The sequence below is a fragment of the Eurosta solidaginis genome, chromosome 2 (genome assembly GCF_040869045.1).
Source record: "Eurosta solidaginis isolate ZX-2024a chromosome 2, ASM4086904v1, whole genome shotgun sequence".
NCBI lineage: Eukaryota > Metazoa > Arthropoda > Insecta > Diptera > Tephritidae > Eurosta > Eurosta solidaginis.
In genome coordinates this window covers 295,016,107-295,037,251 of record NC_090320.1, presented here as the reverse complement: position 1 = coordinate 295,037,251, position 21,145 = coordinate 295,016,107, and the positions used below count along the sequence as shown (strand labels likewise).

Here is a 21,145-nt window from a genome sequence, read left to right as displayed (position 1 = left end):
TGGTGGTTTCATTGTTCGAGGTATTACTGTACGCCTACTCAAAGAGAATATGATTGAAATTCCTCTTAATTAATTGTTTATTTGTTTATGATTGCTGCGGCAAGTGCGTAAACACATTTTCCAATAGATCTGTAATGTAGTACTTGAATGCTTATCTGAAAGAGTTGTTACTCTTCTTGTAGCAATGCTGAAATTCAGGGCGGTTACGTCTTTAAGTAGTTGTTGTGGGAGTACTTTCCCCATTCATGTTTGAGAGGTGACGGATTAAATCGTGTTATACTTAAATGACAGCCCTTGTTCTGCGATTCCCAAAGCATTCTGGTATGTTGATCCATCTTCTGGATCAATATCATGATCATAGAGCACATCTAACCCTAGCTCACGGCACTCATACCTTTCGGCTTTTCATTCAATGGCCGCAATGACTACGCTACGCGTGAACGTATTTTGGCTGCAAGAAGATAATGGTCCTAGTGGATCGTAGAGTGCCCACATCAAGGACACAGAAACTTTACCTTCCACCCATAATTTGGAGTCTGCTTTTTGCGGCTGTTAAACAAAAGACCCTCCATTGCACTCTGGCTTTAAAGTCGCTAACCATGTTTTTGGTGTAATGAAAAATGATCGCATGTGCTTTCTAGTTTATCATAAAAATAGTATTTTATTATCTCAGCGGTTTTAGCGCAAGGCCCTATTACCGTACCATTCCAGTCTGCCAGTCGACAGCAGAGGCAGACAGCTGGCAGAGCAAATAGATAATACAACTTTCTGCACGATAAACGGCGATACCCCCTCCAGAATTGCAGGTAATTGGCACAGCTCACCTGACATCTCAATCGGAGGAAGCAGGGCTCATAAATTGCGTTGAATGGCAACCGATCCTTACTCTAGCTTCTGATTACCTGTCCATACTCCTTTTAATTGAGCAGTCTGCCAATTTTATCACCTCTGAAAAGCGCACTTTCGTTAATTTTAAAAAAGCCGATTGGAAAGATTACACAACCCTTACAAACCAATCTTTTGCTGCTCTTCCCGTGCCGACCGATGTCCGGCAGGGCGAGCGTGCGTTCCGCAAGGTTATCGTTTCAGCTTCTGCACGCTTCATGCCGGCCAGTAGAATACCTGGAATCATACCGCATTTCCCGGTCGAAGCCGCAAATTTAGCAAGAGAACGTGACCTTGCGAGACACCTCAACCCTAGAGACCGCCTTATTAGGAGTCTTAATTTGGATATCATGCGGCTGGTAAATGAACATAAACGTACCAAATGGGTGGAGCATCTAAAGAACTGCAACCTCTCTGCGGGTGTTGGTAAATTGTGGGCAACCGTCGAATACTTGTCTAATCCTACCAAACACAACGACAAAGTTTCGATAACCTTCGGTGACAAAACTTTAACCACGGCCACCCTGGTCACGACGTGGAAGGAACAGATGTCGAAAATATTGGACGTACGCGTAGATGGTGTCACACTACCGACTGTCAGTCACCCCAAGATCTTAGGGGTAAATTTCGATAATACTCTAACATTCAAGGCTCATGCCAACGAGATTGTTTCTAAAGTGCAAAAACGCAACAAAATCCTCAAGTCGTTTGCCGGCAGCACATGGGGAAAAGATAAAGAAACGTTGCTAACCACGTACAAAGCATTGGCCGGCCACTTATGACCTACGCGTCACCAGTTTGGTCGCCTGGTCTTAAAAATAAACACTGGAAAAGGCTACAGGCCTGTCAAAATACTGCAATCAGAACTGCCTCCGGATGTCTCCTTATGACTCCCGAGCACCATCTACATAGTGAGGCCAAAGAGCTCAATATTAAAGAGCAAAATGAATTATGAGCAAAGAGTTCTTGGTTAATTGTCACAAACCAGGACATCGAAGCAAACAACCGCTTGATTCAGAACTACCTCCATGGGAATTAAGGGAACATCTCCTAAAGCACTATGACGAGATCCGGCACCTGCCAACACTGCCGTTTGATCCAGACAAGCACAAGCAGGCCCTTAGCCAAATCCATACAAAATCGGTAAACGCCTTTGTCAGGACGCGCAATATCCCACCTTGCTGAAGAAGAAAGCACACTACCAAGGGAAACACGAGTCACCCTGGCCCAACTTCGTTCTGGATACTGTAACACGTTAAACTCTTACTTGTCCAGAATCAATCCAGACATACGTAATGTGTGTCCTACATGTGATGTGTCCCACATCACACCAACCATCTTCTCAATTGTAATGTGAAACCTAAGCCTCTAACACCCATCTCCCTATGGTCCGCCCCTGTTGAAACGGCCAGTTTCCTAGGACTCCCGTTAGAGGACTTTCATTACAATTTGTGAGTGGTCGTGCCCATTGAGTGGGGCGAAGCACTATTAATACAACAACAACCTTACCTTTGGCTTGACGTCAATTGTCGGCATTCTTTTACACAGCGGTTTAATTTGAAAAAAAAAAAAAAATGAGTTGCATTGTTACGCCCGGTGAACCCCGTTTTCAGAGCTCAATTTAACATTTCCTTAGACTTCCTTTAGAAATTGGATATCTCTGAGTAAGCTCGCCTTTGTATGTGGCTAGGTATAGCTAGTACCACAACAACAAAACGATCAGTGTTAAATACAATTACACAAAATCCCAGAGAAGCGCCGAGAGCTGCCTCCGTGAGCCCTAAATTTACGGGCAGAACGTCGATTATCTATTTGTTCTGTAAGGTCCTGTTCCCCATCACCGGCTAGATAATTGATATTCAATAGGTCATTTGGTGGCTAAAAGCCGCCAGGACTAATCGGTTTCCGCCCGTGAGTAATGCACAAACTTTGGGGCGATATCCACTCGAGAACTGGTGAAAGGAGTTATGTAGTGCTTAATGGTTTCAAAGTTGACATTTACTGAATGGAGTTTTCCGTACGGCCTATTTCAAAGGGAATGTACTGCTCGTTGTGATATATGATGCTTATCCTTATTTCGGAACATCCTTGAACAGTAAAGGCCGAATATAGTTGGAACATGTGGCCCAGTGCTTCGTTTTGCTTAGCCTTGGCAGAGTTCAATGTATGACCGCACCTAAATCTTACTACAGTAAGTTTATGGAATGTAAAGCGTAGCAAACGTTAAAGCGGAGTCATTGGTGCCGTTTGTCGTATGGCTGTAGTCGTATCCCTAACGTAACCCTATACGATACATTGTTATCAATTAATGCTGCCTTAACCTAAAAATCGTGAAAATTTCATAAAAAATTATGAACATATTCCACAAAAAATAAGTCTCCTAGTCATAACGTATCCAAAACAATGAATAAAATATACAAAAAGTTATTAAATTCACCAACTCAAATATTTTTAGGTTATGGATACGGCGAAAAACCAAAACCAATTAAAGCTGGAGACATTGGTGCTTTATCGGTAACCGTATCGGTAACCTTATAACAGCTGATTCGACCAATCTTATGAGAATCAATGCAATCGATTATTGATGCCGCTAAGGTCGTAACCGTATCGTAGCCAACCAATTGGGTTTTGGTTTACCGTCGTAACGATAAACAGCTGATTACGTTAGGGATACGGATACAGCGATACGACATACGGCACCAATGACTCCAGCTTGATTGGCGACGATGCGGTTACGACCTTAGCGTTACGATACGGCACCAATAATCGATTACATTGATTCCCATAACGTTGGTCGAATCAGCTGTTATAAGGTTACCGATACGGCTACCGATAACGCACCAATGTCTGCAGCTTTAGATACTGCAACTCATGGCCACTGTTAAAGCGTCAAAGAGAACCACTGCAAATCGTCCTATGCTAATCTGGCATATGTACGCACACTTTTGCGTAGCAAGAAAAGGCAATTCATTCAACTCATCTGTCAAGGCAAACAAAGCGGCTAGAATTTGATGTTAATCCTGTATTATTCCAAATCTAGATATAACGCTTTACCTTGACTTTTGTATAGCTTTACATTCGACAAACTTTTCGTAACGAGATGTAGGTACGGCCAACCATTGAACTCATTTCTTAGGCGAAGCAACGCACAAAAGTGTTCTATCTAAAGCCGGCGTTATATATCAAAGTCGAAGCACTGGGAGTAGCGGTCTAGCGTTAAGTTGTTTGATTTGAGGGTAAAGCTGAATTTACATAAATGCTTTTGTCGTTTCAAAGCGAACAGAGCCTCAACTTGTTTCATTGTTATCTTAAGGCGATGTCGAAGCGCAAAGGAAAGGAACAAGGCAAGATTTCTATGTAAAGGGCCAATTAATATAACCATAAAATCATAACCAGATAAAACAGCTCATCGAAATCAACGTAATCGATTAATGATGCCATACCATAACGCTAACGCCATAGCTATATCATAGCCAACCAATGGGTTTTTAGTTTCCCGCCATATCCATTACCTAAAAATATTTGAGTTGGTGAATTTAATAACTTTCTGTAGATTTTATTCATTGTTTTGGATAAGTTGTGACTAAGAGACGCATTTTTTTTGGAATATGTTGGTAATTTTTTGCGTTTTCTTCATTTTTATGCAATTTTCACGATTATTAGGCTAAGGCACCATTAGTCGATCACATTGGAGATGGTTATGGATATGGGTATGGTTACGACTATGGCGTTAGGGTTAAGGAAGTTTATTTGGCACTTAAGCCCTTTCTCAAGCTCGATTACATTCTCTACAGGGGTTTTCAAATTGACAGCACCACAGCTGTTTAGAAAATGTCAAAATTGTTTTTGACATTTTGCTTTTCTCTTAACTTTCGCATCAAAATTGTAAATCGGCTGCTTTTTCTATCAAAAAATTAACTAAATAATTATTTGTACAACAAAAGTGGCTAAAAGTAGCTGCATAGTTTACAAAAAAGCAAACAACCCAGCGCATCCAACGCGAATGGCGCGACATCGATAATAGCAGTAGGAGAGCACCAATGCGCATGAAGAAGAAATTAACCAACGCAACAAGCAATGGACCAAACAACGCTGCAGCAGGGGCTGTCGACACGCAAAGAACCAGAATTTATTGATCATGTAAGTGGAATGCTTTGCAATTTAATTAATGGTCCAACTACTCAACGATACCTTCTTCACAGGATTTGCCCCTACAATCGCTCCTCGCACCGTCATATATACGCGACTCCCACACATCCAATTACATTATTGACTTTATGGATTCTGCTCCGTTGGTATTTCCCAATAAAAGTATTGGTAACGTCATACCTGGCAACAGTGAAAGTTCACATACCACAGCTTCCGCTACAGTGCCGACGTCAGGAGTTGGTGGTGGCGGCGGTGGCTACGGTATGAAAGTGACTGATGTTGTATCACTCGCACCCGACTTACATTTTCCTAGTTCAATTTTCCATTATCGACCAACACAAAATGATGTGAATGTAAGCAATGTTGCTAGCGTTGCAGAAGCAGCATTAAATGCGCTAAATGCACCAACGCAATCGACGGCGCCGTTACCATTAGTTATGAGTGCCGATAGGAATAGCAGCAGCAATGGCAGTGGAAGCGTTTATGCACATGAAAAACACCTGCACACAGATTACCTCACATTGAATAGTGACTTTTTAGATGGTGGCGGTAGTGGCGGTGACAACAACAAAAACTTTTGTGATGACACTGAAACTGGGAATCAGCCAAATGATGATGTCGCTGTACAACAATTTCTACTCGGCAGTGCCAATGTGAGCTTGGACGATGCAGCTGATTTGATAGATGCAAGTGGAGATGTGCTATATACGCGTCACATTTCCAATGCACGTAAAGTGTTGCCGCATAAGAAACGTATATCGCGTAAGTTGCGTGTTTCATTGAGCGGTGGAGATAATGTGCTGCCACCATCATTAGGCGATGTTCATCATAAAATGCCGGGACCGCAGCGTTTAAGTGTGCCTGTTATTTATAGTTGTGAAATTTGTGGCAGCACAGCTGATTCACAATTGCAATTCTTCGCGCATCTAAAGCAGCATTATGAACCTAATACGCCGGATACGATATTGGCAGCGATGAAGACGTCTATGGCTGAATTGGAACCACAGAAATTGCGTGAGAATGATAAAAAAGTGAGTAGAATACGTGTAGAGGGTTTGGGAATCATTGATAGGCTCGTCTAATATAGCATACATTTAGGCGCATTTGAAATGTTGTGCGCTAGTTCGGTAGTTTCAGATCGCAATTGTTTGCCCATCGTCCTGCCAAAGCTGTTATGCTAGTTTCGATGAAGATTTCTATATCCAGTTTCGGTCGGTTTGTTTTCGTGCTCCAATCTCAAATTCGGCCCCGGTTGGCGTCTCTATTTCGGTCCCGGTTTCGGTTTTGCCTTCACTTTTGACACTTGCGCTTTCCGTTGACAAAAGATATTTGCAGAAGTACGTTTTTCAATGAATCTACAGCATTGTATTGTTCACAAATTACTCGAAGACAGAAAAAGGCATTACAATCTCCTCAAAACAAATTCTTACATGTCACTAGAGCTGTTTCAGAGTATATTTTAAGCCGAAATAAAAAAAGCTCAGGTTTTGGGAGAAAAATCTTAACTTCAAATCACCGGACGCTGCTGCTCCACTGCTTCCCTTGGCTAGTCAAATTATTATTTATCAATAAATAATAGTTTAAAAAAACTAAAAAAAACACGATGTTATATCTAACCGAACTAAAAATTAGAAAATAATTTTCAATTAAAAAGGGTTTATATAACAGTAGTAGAAGGTCAAACAATCATTAATACTTAATCACCTCAAAATAAAATTATAATAAAATTTAAGTTATTAACAGAATAATTTAATTCACAGTAAAAAGCGTGGGGTGCATTTGACTACATTTATATCTTTCCTCTCAGACAGTTGCCAATAGAATGATTGTAACATTCAATATCAAACACCCCACGCTTTTTACTGTGAATTAAATTATTCTGTTAATAACTTAAATTTTATTATAATTTTATTTTGAGGTGATTAACTATAAATGATTGTTTGACCTTCTACTACTGTTATATAAACTCTTTTTAATTGAAAATTATTTTCTATTTTTTAGTTCGGTTAGATATAAAAGCGTGTTTTTTTAGTTTTTTTGAACTATTATTTATTTTTAATCCTTTAGTTCAAGTAATTTTAAAAGTTTTAGTCGAGAGTGATGAAACCTCGAAACGCCAGCGGTCCATGGATGAATGCAGCCTCACGGCACCGAAAAGGGCCAAGAGGCAGGGAGGCTGGACGCGGTCTTTCGCCGAAATTACCAAGGGTCGGCAGATCATTGGAATTATAGACGAGAGCAGCGAAGATGGCATGGCCCCGAAACAACGGTGGCCGTTAAGGTTAAGAAAGACAGCCCTGGTCCACCGCCATCTTACACCGATGCAAGGTGTTTCCAGGGCAATGTCAAGCTAATTGCCTGTGACGACGCCAGGTCGGTAAACCTCTATAGGGCCACCGTCACGCTGATAGAGGTGGTATATCCGGGCGCGCGCCTCAAGGTAGTGGAGGCGCGTGATATACCGTCACGACCAAGGGCTAGAACCTGGGTTCCAGTGACGCCAACGGACCCAGCTGACATCCGGGAGCTGCTCCAGGAGTACAACCCGCCACAGGTTTGGAAGTCATCCCGGATAAAACCGAGCTTGTCCTCTTCACGAGGAGTTACAAAGTACCAAATCTTACACCGCCAAGAATTGGGGGTACGTTCTTAGCATTTAGCGATCAAGTCAAGTATTTGGGAGTTATTCTGGATAGGAAGCTATTATGGAGTGACCATATAGTGGAGCGATCCAAGAAAGCAGCAGCTGAGCTGTTTACCAGCAAGAGGGCAATTGGCACCTCCTGTGGATTCTCCCCTAAGGTGACCTACTGGATTTACACAGCTATTGTGCGCCCGATTCTTCTTTATGGTGCCTTGGTCTGGTGGCCTGCACTAGCTAAAAGTACCTATCTTAAAATGCTTCAAAAGGTGCAACGGAGTTCGGAGCTCTGCATTACCGGGGCTCTCGGCTCCACTCCAGATTCCGTTACATACATACATGGATACATAGATACATAGATAGATACAGGTCAAGCTAATAAAAGCGTGTTAAAATGGGCTCCAGTATGATCTTTCGTAGATGTGCCATGCATACACTTCAATCATTAATAAAGGAATGCGTTTTTCGCATTATGTGCAAGGTTTCAAATCTATGGCCATTTGTGGTGGTCATAAGTTCAATTGACCTTATGTCCGTTACCTTATGTCACCCCACCATCACATTATTGCATTGTCATCGAGTCTTGATACGTGTGCAAAGTTTCAATCAAACTTATGGCCATTCAAAGTGGTAATAAGGCCAATTGACCTTATGACCGTCGACCTTATGTCACCACACCATCACATTAATGCATTGTCATCGAGCCTTGATACGTGTGCAAAGTTTCAATCAAACATGTCCATTCAAAGTGGTAATAAGGCCAATTGACCTTATGGCCGTTGACCTTGTGTCACCCCACCATCACATTATTGCATTGTCATCGAGCCTTGATACGTGTGCAAAGTTTCAATCAAACGTATGGCCATTCAAAGTGGTAATAAGGCCAATTGACTTTTGGCCGTTGGCCTTATGTCACCACACTATCACATTAATGCATTGTCATCGAGCCTTGATACGTGTGCAAAGTTTCCATCAAACTTATGGCCCTTAAAAGTGGTAATAAGGCCAATTGACCTTATGGCCGTTGACCTTATGTCACTACACCATCACATTAATGTATTTTCATCGGCCCTTGATACGTATGCAAAGTTTCAAATTAATCAGACTTCTAGAAACCGGTGAAAATTAAGCTCAAAGATTCCGTTACATACATAGATAGATACAGGCCAAGCTAATAAAAGCGTGTTAAAAACATAATTACATTTTCCCCTTTTAGTGTTTTAAACAGTCTCCCTCAGACAGTGTGGATCAAGTTTTCAACGATGTGCAATTAAACTTCCCTGATTTCTCCGGCGTTGACGAAACACCTATGCGACATGGTATGGGTCCTAACGATGATGTGGTTAACGACCTAAGGGTGCAGAATATAAATAGTCGCATGCGTTATGTAACACAAAACCATTCGCCTCCATTAAAACGTACTGTTGAAGTGGAATTCAGCGACAGTGAGGATATGCTCGAAGGCATAAGAAATGTGGTGGACAAAGTATCTATTGAAGATACCTGCAATGCGCTCGATCTTATAACATCCAATGCAATGCGTAATACATGGTAATATTTGTGTTAAAGCTTGTTTTTTAAAACTTAATTTGAAAATTATTATATGTCACCAACAGGTTCGCCAACGACAACTTCGGTGCCATAACTTACAAGAATAAAACCTTCCATGACGATGTCACATTTACGGAACCACTCCCATCCATGTCTATGATGGCGAGTACTTCTTTGACGCGTAGAAGGCAATCAAGGGAACCAACACCACTACCTCCAGCTGAAAAATTACTCTCCTATCAAAAGGCAGATGGTAGACGGGATAAATTGGATATAGTACTACCTCCGCCAGTCATTGATGTTGATGAAGATACAGATGTTGTTGATGAAGTAGTCGCGAATCGCGCTGCTACATTCTACAATGACGTGTTACCACCCATGCGTTTGCCCAGTGTTGATGATACTGGTGAACATCAGCTGCGTTGTCAGACGACACAACATTTAAACGCACCAAACGATTTACTACAGCCTTTACGTCTAACACAATTTCAGCTGAGTGAAGATGCTGACGGTGAAATAAGCTTAGATAATGCACACTTAAATGAAATTAATATACAACAAGTAAATAGTAATGATTTAGATGGTACTGTGGTTGCTGAGGCGGAAGTATTTTGCAAAGAGGAACCAGATGCAAAAGATTATGATAATGGCGAACAGAATGAGGTGTGCTTCGATAATGTACAAAATGAGGTGGACTACAACGAAGAGGAGGATAACAATGCAAAGGAAGATAAAGACGCAAACGAATATAACAACTCAAACGAGGAGAATAACAACGAAAATTCTGAAATTAACTCACAAGCTTGCCCAAGTCCACCTAGGAGCAGTACACCAAATGGTGGTGATAAAAAGAAACATTATTGTACAATATGTAAACGTGAATTTAATTCACATAATGCTTACAAATATCATTTACATACACATACGGGTTTTCGTCCACATCATTGCGAAACGTGCAAAAAATCATTTTTTGCTTTAAATGCTTTGAAGGCTCATCAACGCACGCACACTGGTGATAAGCCATATAAATGTGAATTTTGTCAACGCGATTTTCGTCAATGGGCTGATTTGCGGTACCATGTTACATCGAAACATACGGAGGATAAGAATTTTCAATGTGAATTTTGCGGTAAAGCGTTTTCAAGGAGGTACTCATTGGTATTGCATCGGCGCATACATACAAGTGAACGGAATTTCAAATGTGATCAATGCAGTAAAACATTTCGTGCGAGCATTTATTTGAATGAACATCGAAGAATTCATACTGGTAAATACTTAAATGTCTGGAAACTTGTTTTTATTAACAATGGTTCTAGCATACTTTGGTCCATATAATTAATGGCTGACTCACCACACTTCGAAAAAACTCATACTTTCATTATAGGCACTTGTATATAGGTAGCTTAATTCACAAAGCCATAACCATCAGATTTTTCGAAACTCCTTTTTCCAGAGATTTGTTTTAAAAGAGATTATAGTAAAATACAACCCCACCAACAACGGAGTTATGCCGCTCTTATAAAGCCATATCTGCATGGAGTGAATTCAAAAATGAAATTCGTTTTGCTTCTTTAGAACCTTAAATTTGTTGTTTATCCGCTTCGTGAGTTAAGCTAACGATATGTAAAGTTCGATCTCACCTCTCGGTTTCACGTCTTCTAACTTTTTTTCAAAATAAATTTTTTACTCACCGCAATTATTTTCTCTTCATTTCAGGCGAAAAACCACACGAATGCACAGTTTGCTCGAAGAAATTTCGCATACATGGAGATTTGCGTCGTCATGAGCGCATACACGAGCGCAGGGAAAGTAAATTTATAGCCAAAATTGAAACATCAAAAAATAGTTAGGCAAATTATAGACTGATATGTAATACAAAAAGCGCAATAAGAATTGTATTTTGAATTTAGTTATATTAGGGCGCAGTCATAGTCAAAATTAAGTAACAACTAAAATTCGGATGTAACTTTAATGACAGATAGGCCATTAAATGTAATGTCACAAATCTGTTGCTAAATTTTAGATTATATTTAAATTTGTCTATGATTACGTCACATTATGTTTAGCAATTAAGTAATATCATGTAACGTATCTCTTTCACAATTGTCGTAATGCTGAGTTTATCTGTTTAAACTGGGGTATTGCAACGTAAATGTACAAAAATTCGGCAATTTATATAATGTAAATATATTAAGATATATACACACTTATAAAGCTCGAAATATGAAAACTCGTTATTTATTTCAAAATAAGAGGGCAATCTAAGTAATTGTAACACATTGTTGGCAATGTCCAGCCTATTCTAATCACGTTACTTCCCAACTATTGTGGATTGAACTTTCAACATAACCGTCCTTGAGACAGTTGCTTAAACTGGGAGCTCTGCATAAGCGCTGTTGTTGTTGTTGTGTTAACAGTGCTTCAAAGTCCTCTAAGGGGAGTCCAAGAAAACAGTCAGTTTCAACAGTGGCGAACCATAGGGAGATTGGTGTTATAGGGGTAGGTTCCACATTAAAAGTGAAAAAATGGTTTGTGTCATGTGGATTCAATGCTGGCATGCAGGACATAAATTACATATGTCGGGGTTGATTCTTGACAAGTAAGAGTTTAACCTGTTGCAGTATCCAGAACGAAGTTCGGCCAGGGTGACTCGTGTCTCCCTAGGTAATGTGCTTTCTTCTTTTGAAAGGGTCGGATATTGTATATTAATAACAATGTTCACCGGTCACGTCCAGGCAAAAGCGTTTACCGATTCTGTGTGAATTTGGCTTAGGGAATGCTTATGCTTGACTGGACCAAACGGCTGTATTTGCAGGTGCCGGATCTCGTCGTAGTGCTTATGGAGATGTTCCCTTAACCCCCGTGGAGACGGGGTTAGATCAAGCAGTTGTTTGCTAGGATGTCCTATTATAATTTAATAAGCGCTGCTCCTGTTCCATGCCGACGGAAGCACTCAATACTATATTATATTTGCTATCACTTGATTTCATAGCAAAGGAAGTAGCCGCGATAATAGCTTTGGGAATTTGATACACCGGGGTTTGGATAAAAGAATTATACAGGCACACTACGGTTTTACGTACAAGTAAGCTGGATTCAATGCTGACAATAATAAGCTAGTAGTCCCCACAATGTGTCTGGTGCACCATGTTTTGTTTGGCTTATAGCTTAAAGGGATGCTGATAGTCACTGGATCTGAGACTACACCATATTTTAAGCATAAACTCTTAAAATCAATGCGGCAGTTGGCGTTTTTGCTCAAGTATAGAAAGTATATGTATAATTTCTCAGAAAGCCAAGACACACTTCAAGCCCTTGGTACATGGCCTCCTTTAAACTTCGTGTTAGCACGAACACATCTTGATTTCTTACTTTTCCCATACAACAGGACGCTCTATTATTCGGTTGACCCTCAACAAAATAGAGAGTTTACACGATACTGTTAATATCGAGATACGTTCCTCCCTTAAGGACGGGCATGGATTTTTATGAGCATTGTCACAGTTGCAGGTGTTATAAGGGGGAGGATGGTTCGCAGCACGGATGTCAACGCTGGACAAGCATTTCTCCATGACTTTAACGGAGCTACCCCCGCTTGCCACACCGTGACGGAGAGTCCTTACTAGACGGCTGATATGAAGTGGTTGGGAGAAACCGGTGTACTGCGTCTAAGCTATCAACTGGAATCGATGAGCCGGTGAACAGTTGGGTGATGCTCAAACGACCCGTGGAATGAGTGAACGGTGGGCAGTTGACTAGTACCTACTTTTGCAATTGATGAGTGGTGAGCCGATTAGTCGCTGGCCGTTTCCCAAAACGATCGGTGAATTTGGGAAATGGGTAGATTGTGGGTGTTGAAGAGTTATCCAATGTCGGCTGCCTGCTCAAAATCGTCCTATCTCAACATCACCCCTATTCTGCATTACAAGTCCATTTCAGTTCTCCGCTCCGCTTGAACTTAAAGTAGGTATCCTGAGTTCCGGTTGAATTGAAAGAAGAAGAGGAAGAATGAACGAATTTTCGAAATCATCTTTTTGTGAGAAATTGATGAAATTAGACCAACAATTTAAAGAAATATTTGTGAAAAATGTATAAATTAGTGAATACTTCCTTATTAAACATAAATAAATTATGGAAACATTAGCCGTTGCAGTTTTGGGTGAACAGGAGGGCAATGCGTCCCACAATGTAGACGTGAGAGTGAAAAGACGGAGATTGAGGCACATCAGTGATCCATTCAGAATGAGCGATGAATTGTAAGTTGGTGCTGAAAGTGCTAAACCTTCATAGATGTTAAATATTTTTAGATTAAAAAAAAACTTTAGGTTAAATAAAGACACATTTAAGTGTGTCTTGGATATATTTGATGCAGAAGTTCCGAGAAATACTTTGACTTCCTTAACAGCAATTAACCGCGTAATGGCTGCTTTGAGGTTTTTTGCTGAAGGCAGCTACCACACCTGGTGTTGGTACAGCTTACAATGTGGCGATGGGTCAGTCAACCGTTTACAAGTCAATATCTTATTTTCTGGAAGTAATGGAGCCACAGCTCCTTACCTTTCTCCATAAATTCACTTCTTTCGATTGAGGACCAAGTACATTTAATGCCGATGCAGCCTCTTTCCAAAACGCCTGCATTTCTTCTTTAGGCTTTTTTGAGAAACCTTGTGCAATGTCTCATTTGTTGACAGCATTTCCAACAATTTTTCATATTGCTCTGGTGTTGTACTTGTTGCTCTGCAGAACCACAAAAAAATAAAAAGTTTGTTATAAAATATTTTTATAAACATTAATGTATATTTTCCTTATATATTTTTTAAAAAATTACGCTTTAAAGCCCGCGAAAATAAAAATCAAAACAATATCCGTCAACTAATTTGCAACTGAGAAAAACGGAGCTCCGCTCGAAGTGTAGGATACGTCAAATCGAGACTTTCGATGTTGGACTGAATGAAAACGGAACGCAGGATAGCAAAGTTATCAAATTGAGAAAATTTCAGTTCAGTTCGAAGTGCAGAATAGGGCTGAATATGTTTCAAAAATTTCCCATTTCAGGATTTGTCACAAAAACGCCCTATATTAGAATTAGACTGAATAATGCCTTATCTCAGAATAGGGAGTTTATGAAAAAAATTTTGAGATAGTGTATTTTTGAATAAAAATCTAACGTACGGCAAAGAGTGACCAAACCAGCATAACGCTTTATTAATTCACGAAATATTGAAATGAATTATTTCTCTCAAAACCTGTTGGCATTTACAAATTTTATCACTACTAAAGGTACTTTTCTACTACAATTTTTGCTGAAGGGGATTGAATTCTTCCCTGCTTTCCTTACTTGGTAAAAGCAACCCGTCCAGACTTTTAAATTTGGAAGTGTAATAGCTCTGTCATCATTGGTAAACAAATCTCTAGCAATTGAATCAGGATTTTACACCATGAAGTAAAAAAAATAAAATAAACAAACTTTTTTGCTATTGTAGAGCATACTTTATTTTGTCCTTAATTTTTTTATTTTTTACCTTTTAATTTAAATTTTATTTTCTTGCACTTGTACTTATTTATATGTACAATATTTAAATGTGTTTTCTTCTTCTTGGTTTCTTATATGTCTACATTCGTATTTTTTCGTTTCACTTATATTTTGTGTATATTTTCTTAGCTTGATTTATTTATTTATATCAATTTTATTATTATCATTATTTATTTATTTTCTAACGCTTTTACAGCTTTTTAGTTTTGCTGAGAGTTTTTTGCCACGATACCATTGTCTTTTTTCATTTATATTTAATTAATTTTTTTTCATTAAGTTTTTTCTTCGTTCCTTGTTTTTAAATAATTTTTTTGTCTTTTGACTTTATTGAAAGTTTGTTTCACACATTGTTTATATTTATTATTTTTTTTTTTTTGTATTTATACAATTGTTAATCATAATTAATAATGAATTATTTATTTATTTATAAGTACATTCTTATGCTTAAAAACTATACGTATTTTCTCAGTCAATGATATTTTATGTTCAAATACCTAAAAAATAAGATTTTTCTCACAATTAACGACGCTTATGTTTGTATGTATGTGTGTATGTTTGTATCTACATATATATATGTGAGTCTACTGACTTTTGTGCGTCACTGTATCTGCCCATTTATTTAAAACGGCTTGCAGCAGTATTCACTGTAATAAATTATTTTTGTTTTTTTGCAGATTAAAATCTTTCTCAACATTTTCCATGTTCTTCTTTTTCATGGGCTCACCTGCTTAACGGCATTTTGTGGTTCATTCCATGACAAATTTTCATCTTATTGGTTGGAATCGACTTCATTTATTATAAATTTTGGCTTAAGCTTCGCTTTAATTATGAAGTAAAATTGTTGTTAAGGAAAAATTTAAAATATTAACAAACTTCAAAAATCACGCGGTATTCTAAACTTTCCTCGATAACTTTTACTGCTACAAAAACAAAATTATCGGCAATTAAAAAAAAAAAAAACGGTAGTACTACTTTTATTGTGCTTTATTTTTGCAAAATTTTTTATGTATTACGTACTTTTCTAAGATTCTGAGAAGCAAATTTTAAAAAAGCGTGTATGCATTTATAAAACTACAAAAAAAAAAAAAAAAAAAACAATATAAAAAAATAAAAAAAAAAAATTTAAAACTAAATTTGTTCAGATATTTTAAAAATAATAATTTTGGAAATAAAAAAATAATTTAAAACAAATTTAAATATAAAATAAAATTTTTAAGCTTTAAAATAATTTTGTCAAATTGTTGTGCTGGGAAAATTAAACAAAATACAAAAAAAAAAACACAGTTAAAAAAACTTAGATTTTCTATTCATCTATCTGCGATTCGAGGGAGATCTTAAGGCCACAATAGAGGTGGACGGTTGGCGCAAGGGTGCGCAAATGGCGGACGAGGCGATACAGGTGTACACAGATAGTTCCAAAGTAGTGGAAGGAGTAGGGTCTGCGGTATACTGTGCCGATCCTGAAATAAGCAGATCCTACAGGCTGCCGGATTACTGTAGCGTTTTCCAAGGGGAAATATTAGGCGTAACCAAAGCAGTAGAAACCTGGAAGAGAATAGCTTAAGCTGCAACGGTGTTAACTTTTATATTAACAGTGAAGCAGCAATTAAGGCAATAATCTCGCATAGCACAGCATCTAAATGCGTGTTAGAGTGTAAGCAGTCTCTGGAGAGAATCGGGATAGGGAGAAGCATACATCTATATTGGATACTAGGACATATAGGAATAGATGGGAATGAAAAAGCGGACGAACTAGCTAAAAAGGGTGCATCCCTTGAAGCTTGCTCCGTAGACGTCCTAATTAGACTGGACGAGGACTGTAGACTGATGACGGGTATTCTGACTGGACACTGCCTTCTGGTGGCACATGCCTTTAAATTAGGTTTTGGTCAGTGATAGCAGATGTAGGAAGTGCGGGTTGGAGGAGGAAACGATCGAGCACGTTCTGTGCTCGTGCCCTGCACTTGCCAGGCTAAGACTCCAGCTATTAGGGGTGATACAGCTGTCAGATCTAGAAGCAGCAAGTGGCTTAAGTCCTAGGAAGCTTCTAGTATTTGCGAAGAGAACGAAGTTATTTTATAACATAGGTCCTGGTTTTTGATAGGGTTTTTCAGTTTGGTCGTTAAAACAAGCTTCTGGTAACACTACGGACTCAATCAGTCTATGTGAGGTCCTTATGGACCGGCTAGTTCAACCTAACCTAACCTATTCAAAAAATTAAAGATCAACTTAAAAAGTGTATTTAATCTGTAGAGCAATAGTATCTCTGGCAATTTGTTTGTTGTAATAAAAACGAAAACAAATTGTTTTCAAACCATATTTTTTTTTTTTTAACTTTTTGTTAAATATTTTGCATTGTAGCAAAAAAAAAAAAAAAAAATTGTTTGAAAGTAAAATAATTAGAGGAATTGTTTTAAGAAAAAAATTGGTTAAACAAATATATTTTAAGAATAAATGTAATAAAAAAACAATAATTTTCAAATATTTTTAGTTAAAAATTTCTTGAATAAATTTTTTTGCTGAAAACAATTCCCTAATCCTTTCTATTTGCTTAACAAATTTTTGTATTGCTTTTCATAATTTTTTCTTTCCAAAAAAGTTTTGGGCTTTTTAATTTAATAATTCCAAGATAAATTTATTCAAACAAAATTATATTCAATATTTGGTATGCGATTTTGCTAATTTGTTGGTTGTATTTAAAAAGAAAACATATTATTATTGAAATCAATTATTTTTCTAATATATCAAGCTGTTTTTAAATATTTTTTACATTATAAGAAAAAAAAATTAAAAAAAAAAATTAGATTGAGAAAAAAATGTTATACAAAAAATTCTTTTTCCTAAATATTTTTTTCACAAGGTCTTGTGATGGATTTTTTTGCTCAACTTAGTTTTTTCTTAAAAGATATTTTTCCGTTATTATTTGCAAAAATAAAAATTGTTGTCCTTGATGCAAAATGAAAAAAGGCCGACATAAAATGTTTTAAGGAAAAACATTTATTTGAATAATTAAATTAAAATTAAATATTTAAAATATTATAAAATTATATATTTTATATTTATTTTTAGAACAATTATTAATAATAATAAATTTTTGCTGCTACAATTTTTTAATACATTTCTTTTGCTCAAAATAGCTGCTTCATGGCGCACAAAATTTATTTTTTTAAATTATATATATATATTTTATTTTTTAATTTTGATGAAATATAGTTACATAGTTTTTGTCTAGTTTGCTTTTCGAGATATCCACGAATACTTTTGAAAAAAGGAAGGCAAGCAATATTATTTCGCTATATCAATTTATTTGGCTTTAAAAAGAAAGAAAAAAGTTTCAACCAAAATTAAAAAAAAAGGAGTCGAATGCAACTATTGGACGATTGTACATAGAATGACTCATGTGTATGTTTATGTCAACGAAATGCTTTGTGTGTGAGTTGCTGTTAATTTTTTTTTTATGGTCTTGACTTTTTTGTATAATTTCAGATGCATTTAACTGTTTTAGAGGAGTGATTTGTTTGTTTTTATTTAATTTTTTTTTTTTGTTATGAGATAAGCGGGTTATGGGGTGGGGTGGCTGAATTGTAGCTGTAGTTAACATCTCTATTTTTGTAAGCATAATACAAGAATATTTTAATTAATATATTTAATTTTTTTCTTATTTGGTTTGGGTTATTCCTGTACATACTAAGTATGTATTCCAACTATTTCTGAGTATAATAGGAAAATAAGTAAAATATTTAATTTTTAATTTTATATAATTTTTTTTTCATTTAAAATGAAATACATATAATACATAAATACATGCATGGATAAATATATTTATTTTCTTTTATTACTTTTTGCTTGACTGTCCTGCTTAAACAGAGAACAAAAAAAAAAAAAAAAAAAATACAAATTTTATGTTTCATATTCGGGTTTTAGTAAAGTAATAAAATGTTTAATAAATTTTTCGTATTTTTATATTTGACAACATATTTTTACAAAAACAGAAAGCATATATTGCACATTTTAAAACGGCACAAAGTTATTTAACATATTTTAAGGATGAAAAGTCTTACGGTAAGCGGAGCAAGGAGGCGTGATTTAAACGTTTTTTTTAAGGTGAATAAAGTTTTGAGGCGCTTACAAAATTCTAGCGAATTTGACCGTAGATTTGACAAATATTCATGATGCTGTGATTTTGTTACATCGACAGAATGATCACAATATATCGCAGTGACATATTCTAAAAAATCACAGTGATTGCCAGACTCGCCCGAAATAACACAATCACAAATCCATGCACACCTGCGTACCTGCGATTCTTACTGCGACTCAGTAGAAGTAGATGGCGCAGTTGCAGTTTAAATTTGGCCATCCAGTTGTTAGAAATCGCAGTCAGATGTGTTTTTAGATCATCGAAAATTATAAAAGTAAGTTTGCTGGTGCTATAGTAAGTCGTCTGCTAAGTGGAAGATATTTCTCAACAATATTTTTCTGATACATCTATTTTGCGTGTTTTGGTACTGGTTGCCGTGCTCGGGCGTTCGTACACTCAGGCGACTAAAGCCCGGTTTTTTAGTGCAGCTTTAACCTCCAGTTAAAGTTAACTAGAGTTTAAACCTGCCACTTCGGCTTCGGCCGCTTAATCTAATATAAGCAACAAAATTTTGTGTTATCGAACAAAGTGTAATGATTAAACTCTAGTAAACTTTAACTGGAGTTTAAACTTGAATTAAAAAACCGGGTCTAAATAATATAACATTAAAAATACCTTGGGACTCAAACTTATTCAAAAACAATTAATAGTTTCTTTAAGGTTTGAATTTTGTGTATTTTACTGTTTCTATAGCATAATTCATATAAATTTTTTTTAAATAAAAAACTCTTAACTTTTTTAAGTAAGCCCAGTATGTAAATAAGCTTTTCAGCTTATTGCAAAAAAATATTTTGGCTGCTTCAAAAAACGTTTCCATTTTATAAATTTACTTCACGAGAAAAATTCGAATCAATCTTCGTATGAAAGTTAATAAACTGGAAATTCGACTACTCCTATATTTTGGCCATATAAAAGTTATTTCAAAGAAACCTGAAATTCAAAATTTTTTTCCGGGACCCAGTTGTTGTTATTCTAACCTAGTTTTTATGATTATAAAGTGAAAAATATCGACGCTTCAACCTTCATATATTAAGTAAATTTAGAATTTTGTCGGCATAAAAAGCAGTTAAGCAAATTTTTTCGAAATAATCCTGTAAAATTAAAGACAATTTCATCAGTTTAGAAAAGCTGAGGATTCAAGGCACATTTTTAGCATGTCGCTCTCTGCCGGAGCTTTTAAAAATGATTCGAAACTACCTTTTATTGCCCCTATCCCCAACACATGTTTTATTGAAAGCTCAGACAGATTTCCATAAACAAACATAAAACAGCTTTATCACTCTCGTGGAATACCCACTTTCTGCAAGACGAACTTAATAATCTGATTGATTGTTAACGTGTTTTTTTACATTTGCAACTAAAACAAAACGCTCATGGCGAATTATACGAATTAGTAATGTATGGAGAGATTGTAGAGACACACACCGTTTGGGTCAGAGTGTGTAACGCCTTCCAAAATTGAAAGTGGAGACACACACTTTTTATATCTTTCATGAAAATGAAATGGTATATTAACTTTGGCACGAATCTCCAAATAGTAAGTCCTTAAAGGAAAATAGATAGACCTACCATTAAGTATACCGAAATAATTAGGATGAAGAGCTGAGTTGATTTAGCTATGTCCGTCTGCCCGTCTGTCTGTTTGTATGCAAACTAGTTAGTACTAATTTTATGCGCCAAAATTTCATAAGTGTAGATAAAGTTATGCACTTAGCAGTCCTTACAAAGTATAAGTGCAAAAAAAGTGCGCCAAAATTTCATAGCAGTTTAAGTGCATATGTATGTTAAAAGTTGTTCTGACTCGTACGCCATCCTTGAAATCAAATAGTTTTCGTTCTTCGTTCTATAACATCTTAGACGGCCAGTTAGCCAGCCTCAGTTGCTCTTGATTCTGACTTCAGATTTGCTTGCAGTAATCTGCTTGCTTGGGTCTTGTTAAGCGTCAATATCTAAAACTGCTGAGTTGCGGGGAACATACATATCAGGTTAAAATATATTACTAGGGATTATAAGAGTAGTATTTTTTCATTTCATCATCAAAAAAGCTCTCAGTGAAAACTCATCTGCCTTGCAGATGCCGTTCGGAGTCGGCATAAAACATGTAGGTCCTGTCCGGCCAATTTGTAGGGAAAATCAAGAGGAGCACGACGCAAATTGGAAGAGAAGTTCGGCCTTAAATCTTTTCGGAGGCTATCGCGCCTTACATTTATTTATTTTTATTTTTTCATTTTTTTTTTAAAGCGAG

General features: G+C 36.9%; 1 protein-coding gene across 1 annotated transcript; it reads left to right on the top strand.

Annotated features, from left to right (window-relative positions):
• The first annotated feature begins 4,756 nt into the window (after positions 1–4,756).
• LOC137242865 (uncharacterized) lies at positions 4,757–11,436 on the top strand. Its single transcript, XM_067770118.1, has 5 exons — positions 4,757–5,025; positions 5,088–6,065; positions 8,892–9,226; positions 9,292–10,493; positions 10,943–11,436. Exons 1-5 carry the CDS (start codon positions 4,963–4,965, stop codon positions 11,074–11,076), a joined length of 2,712 nt encoding a protein of 903 aa, XP_067626219.1. The 5' UTR covers positions 4,757–4,962; the 3' UTR covers positions 11,077–11,436.
• The last annotated feature ends 9,709 nt before the right edge of the window (positions 11,437–21,145 follow it).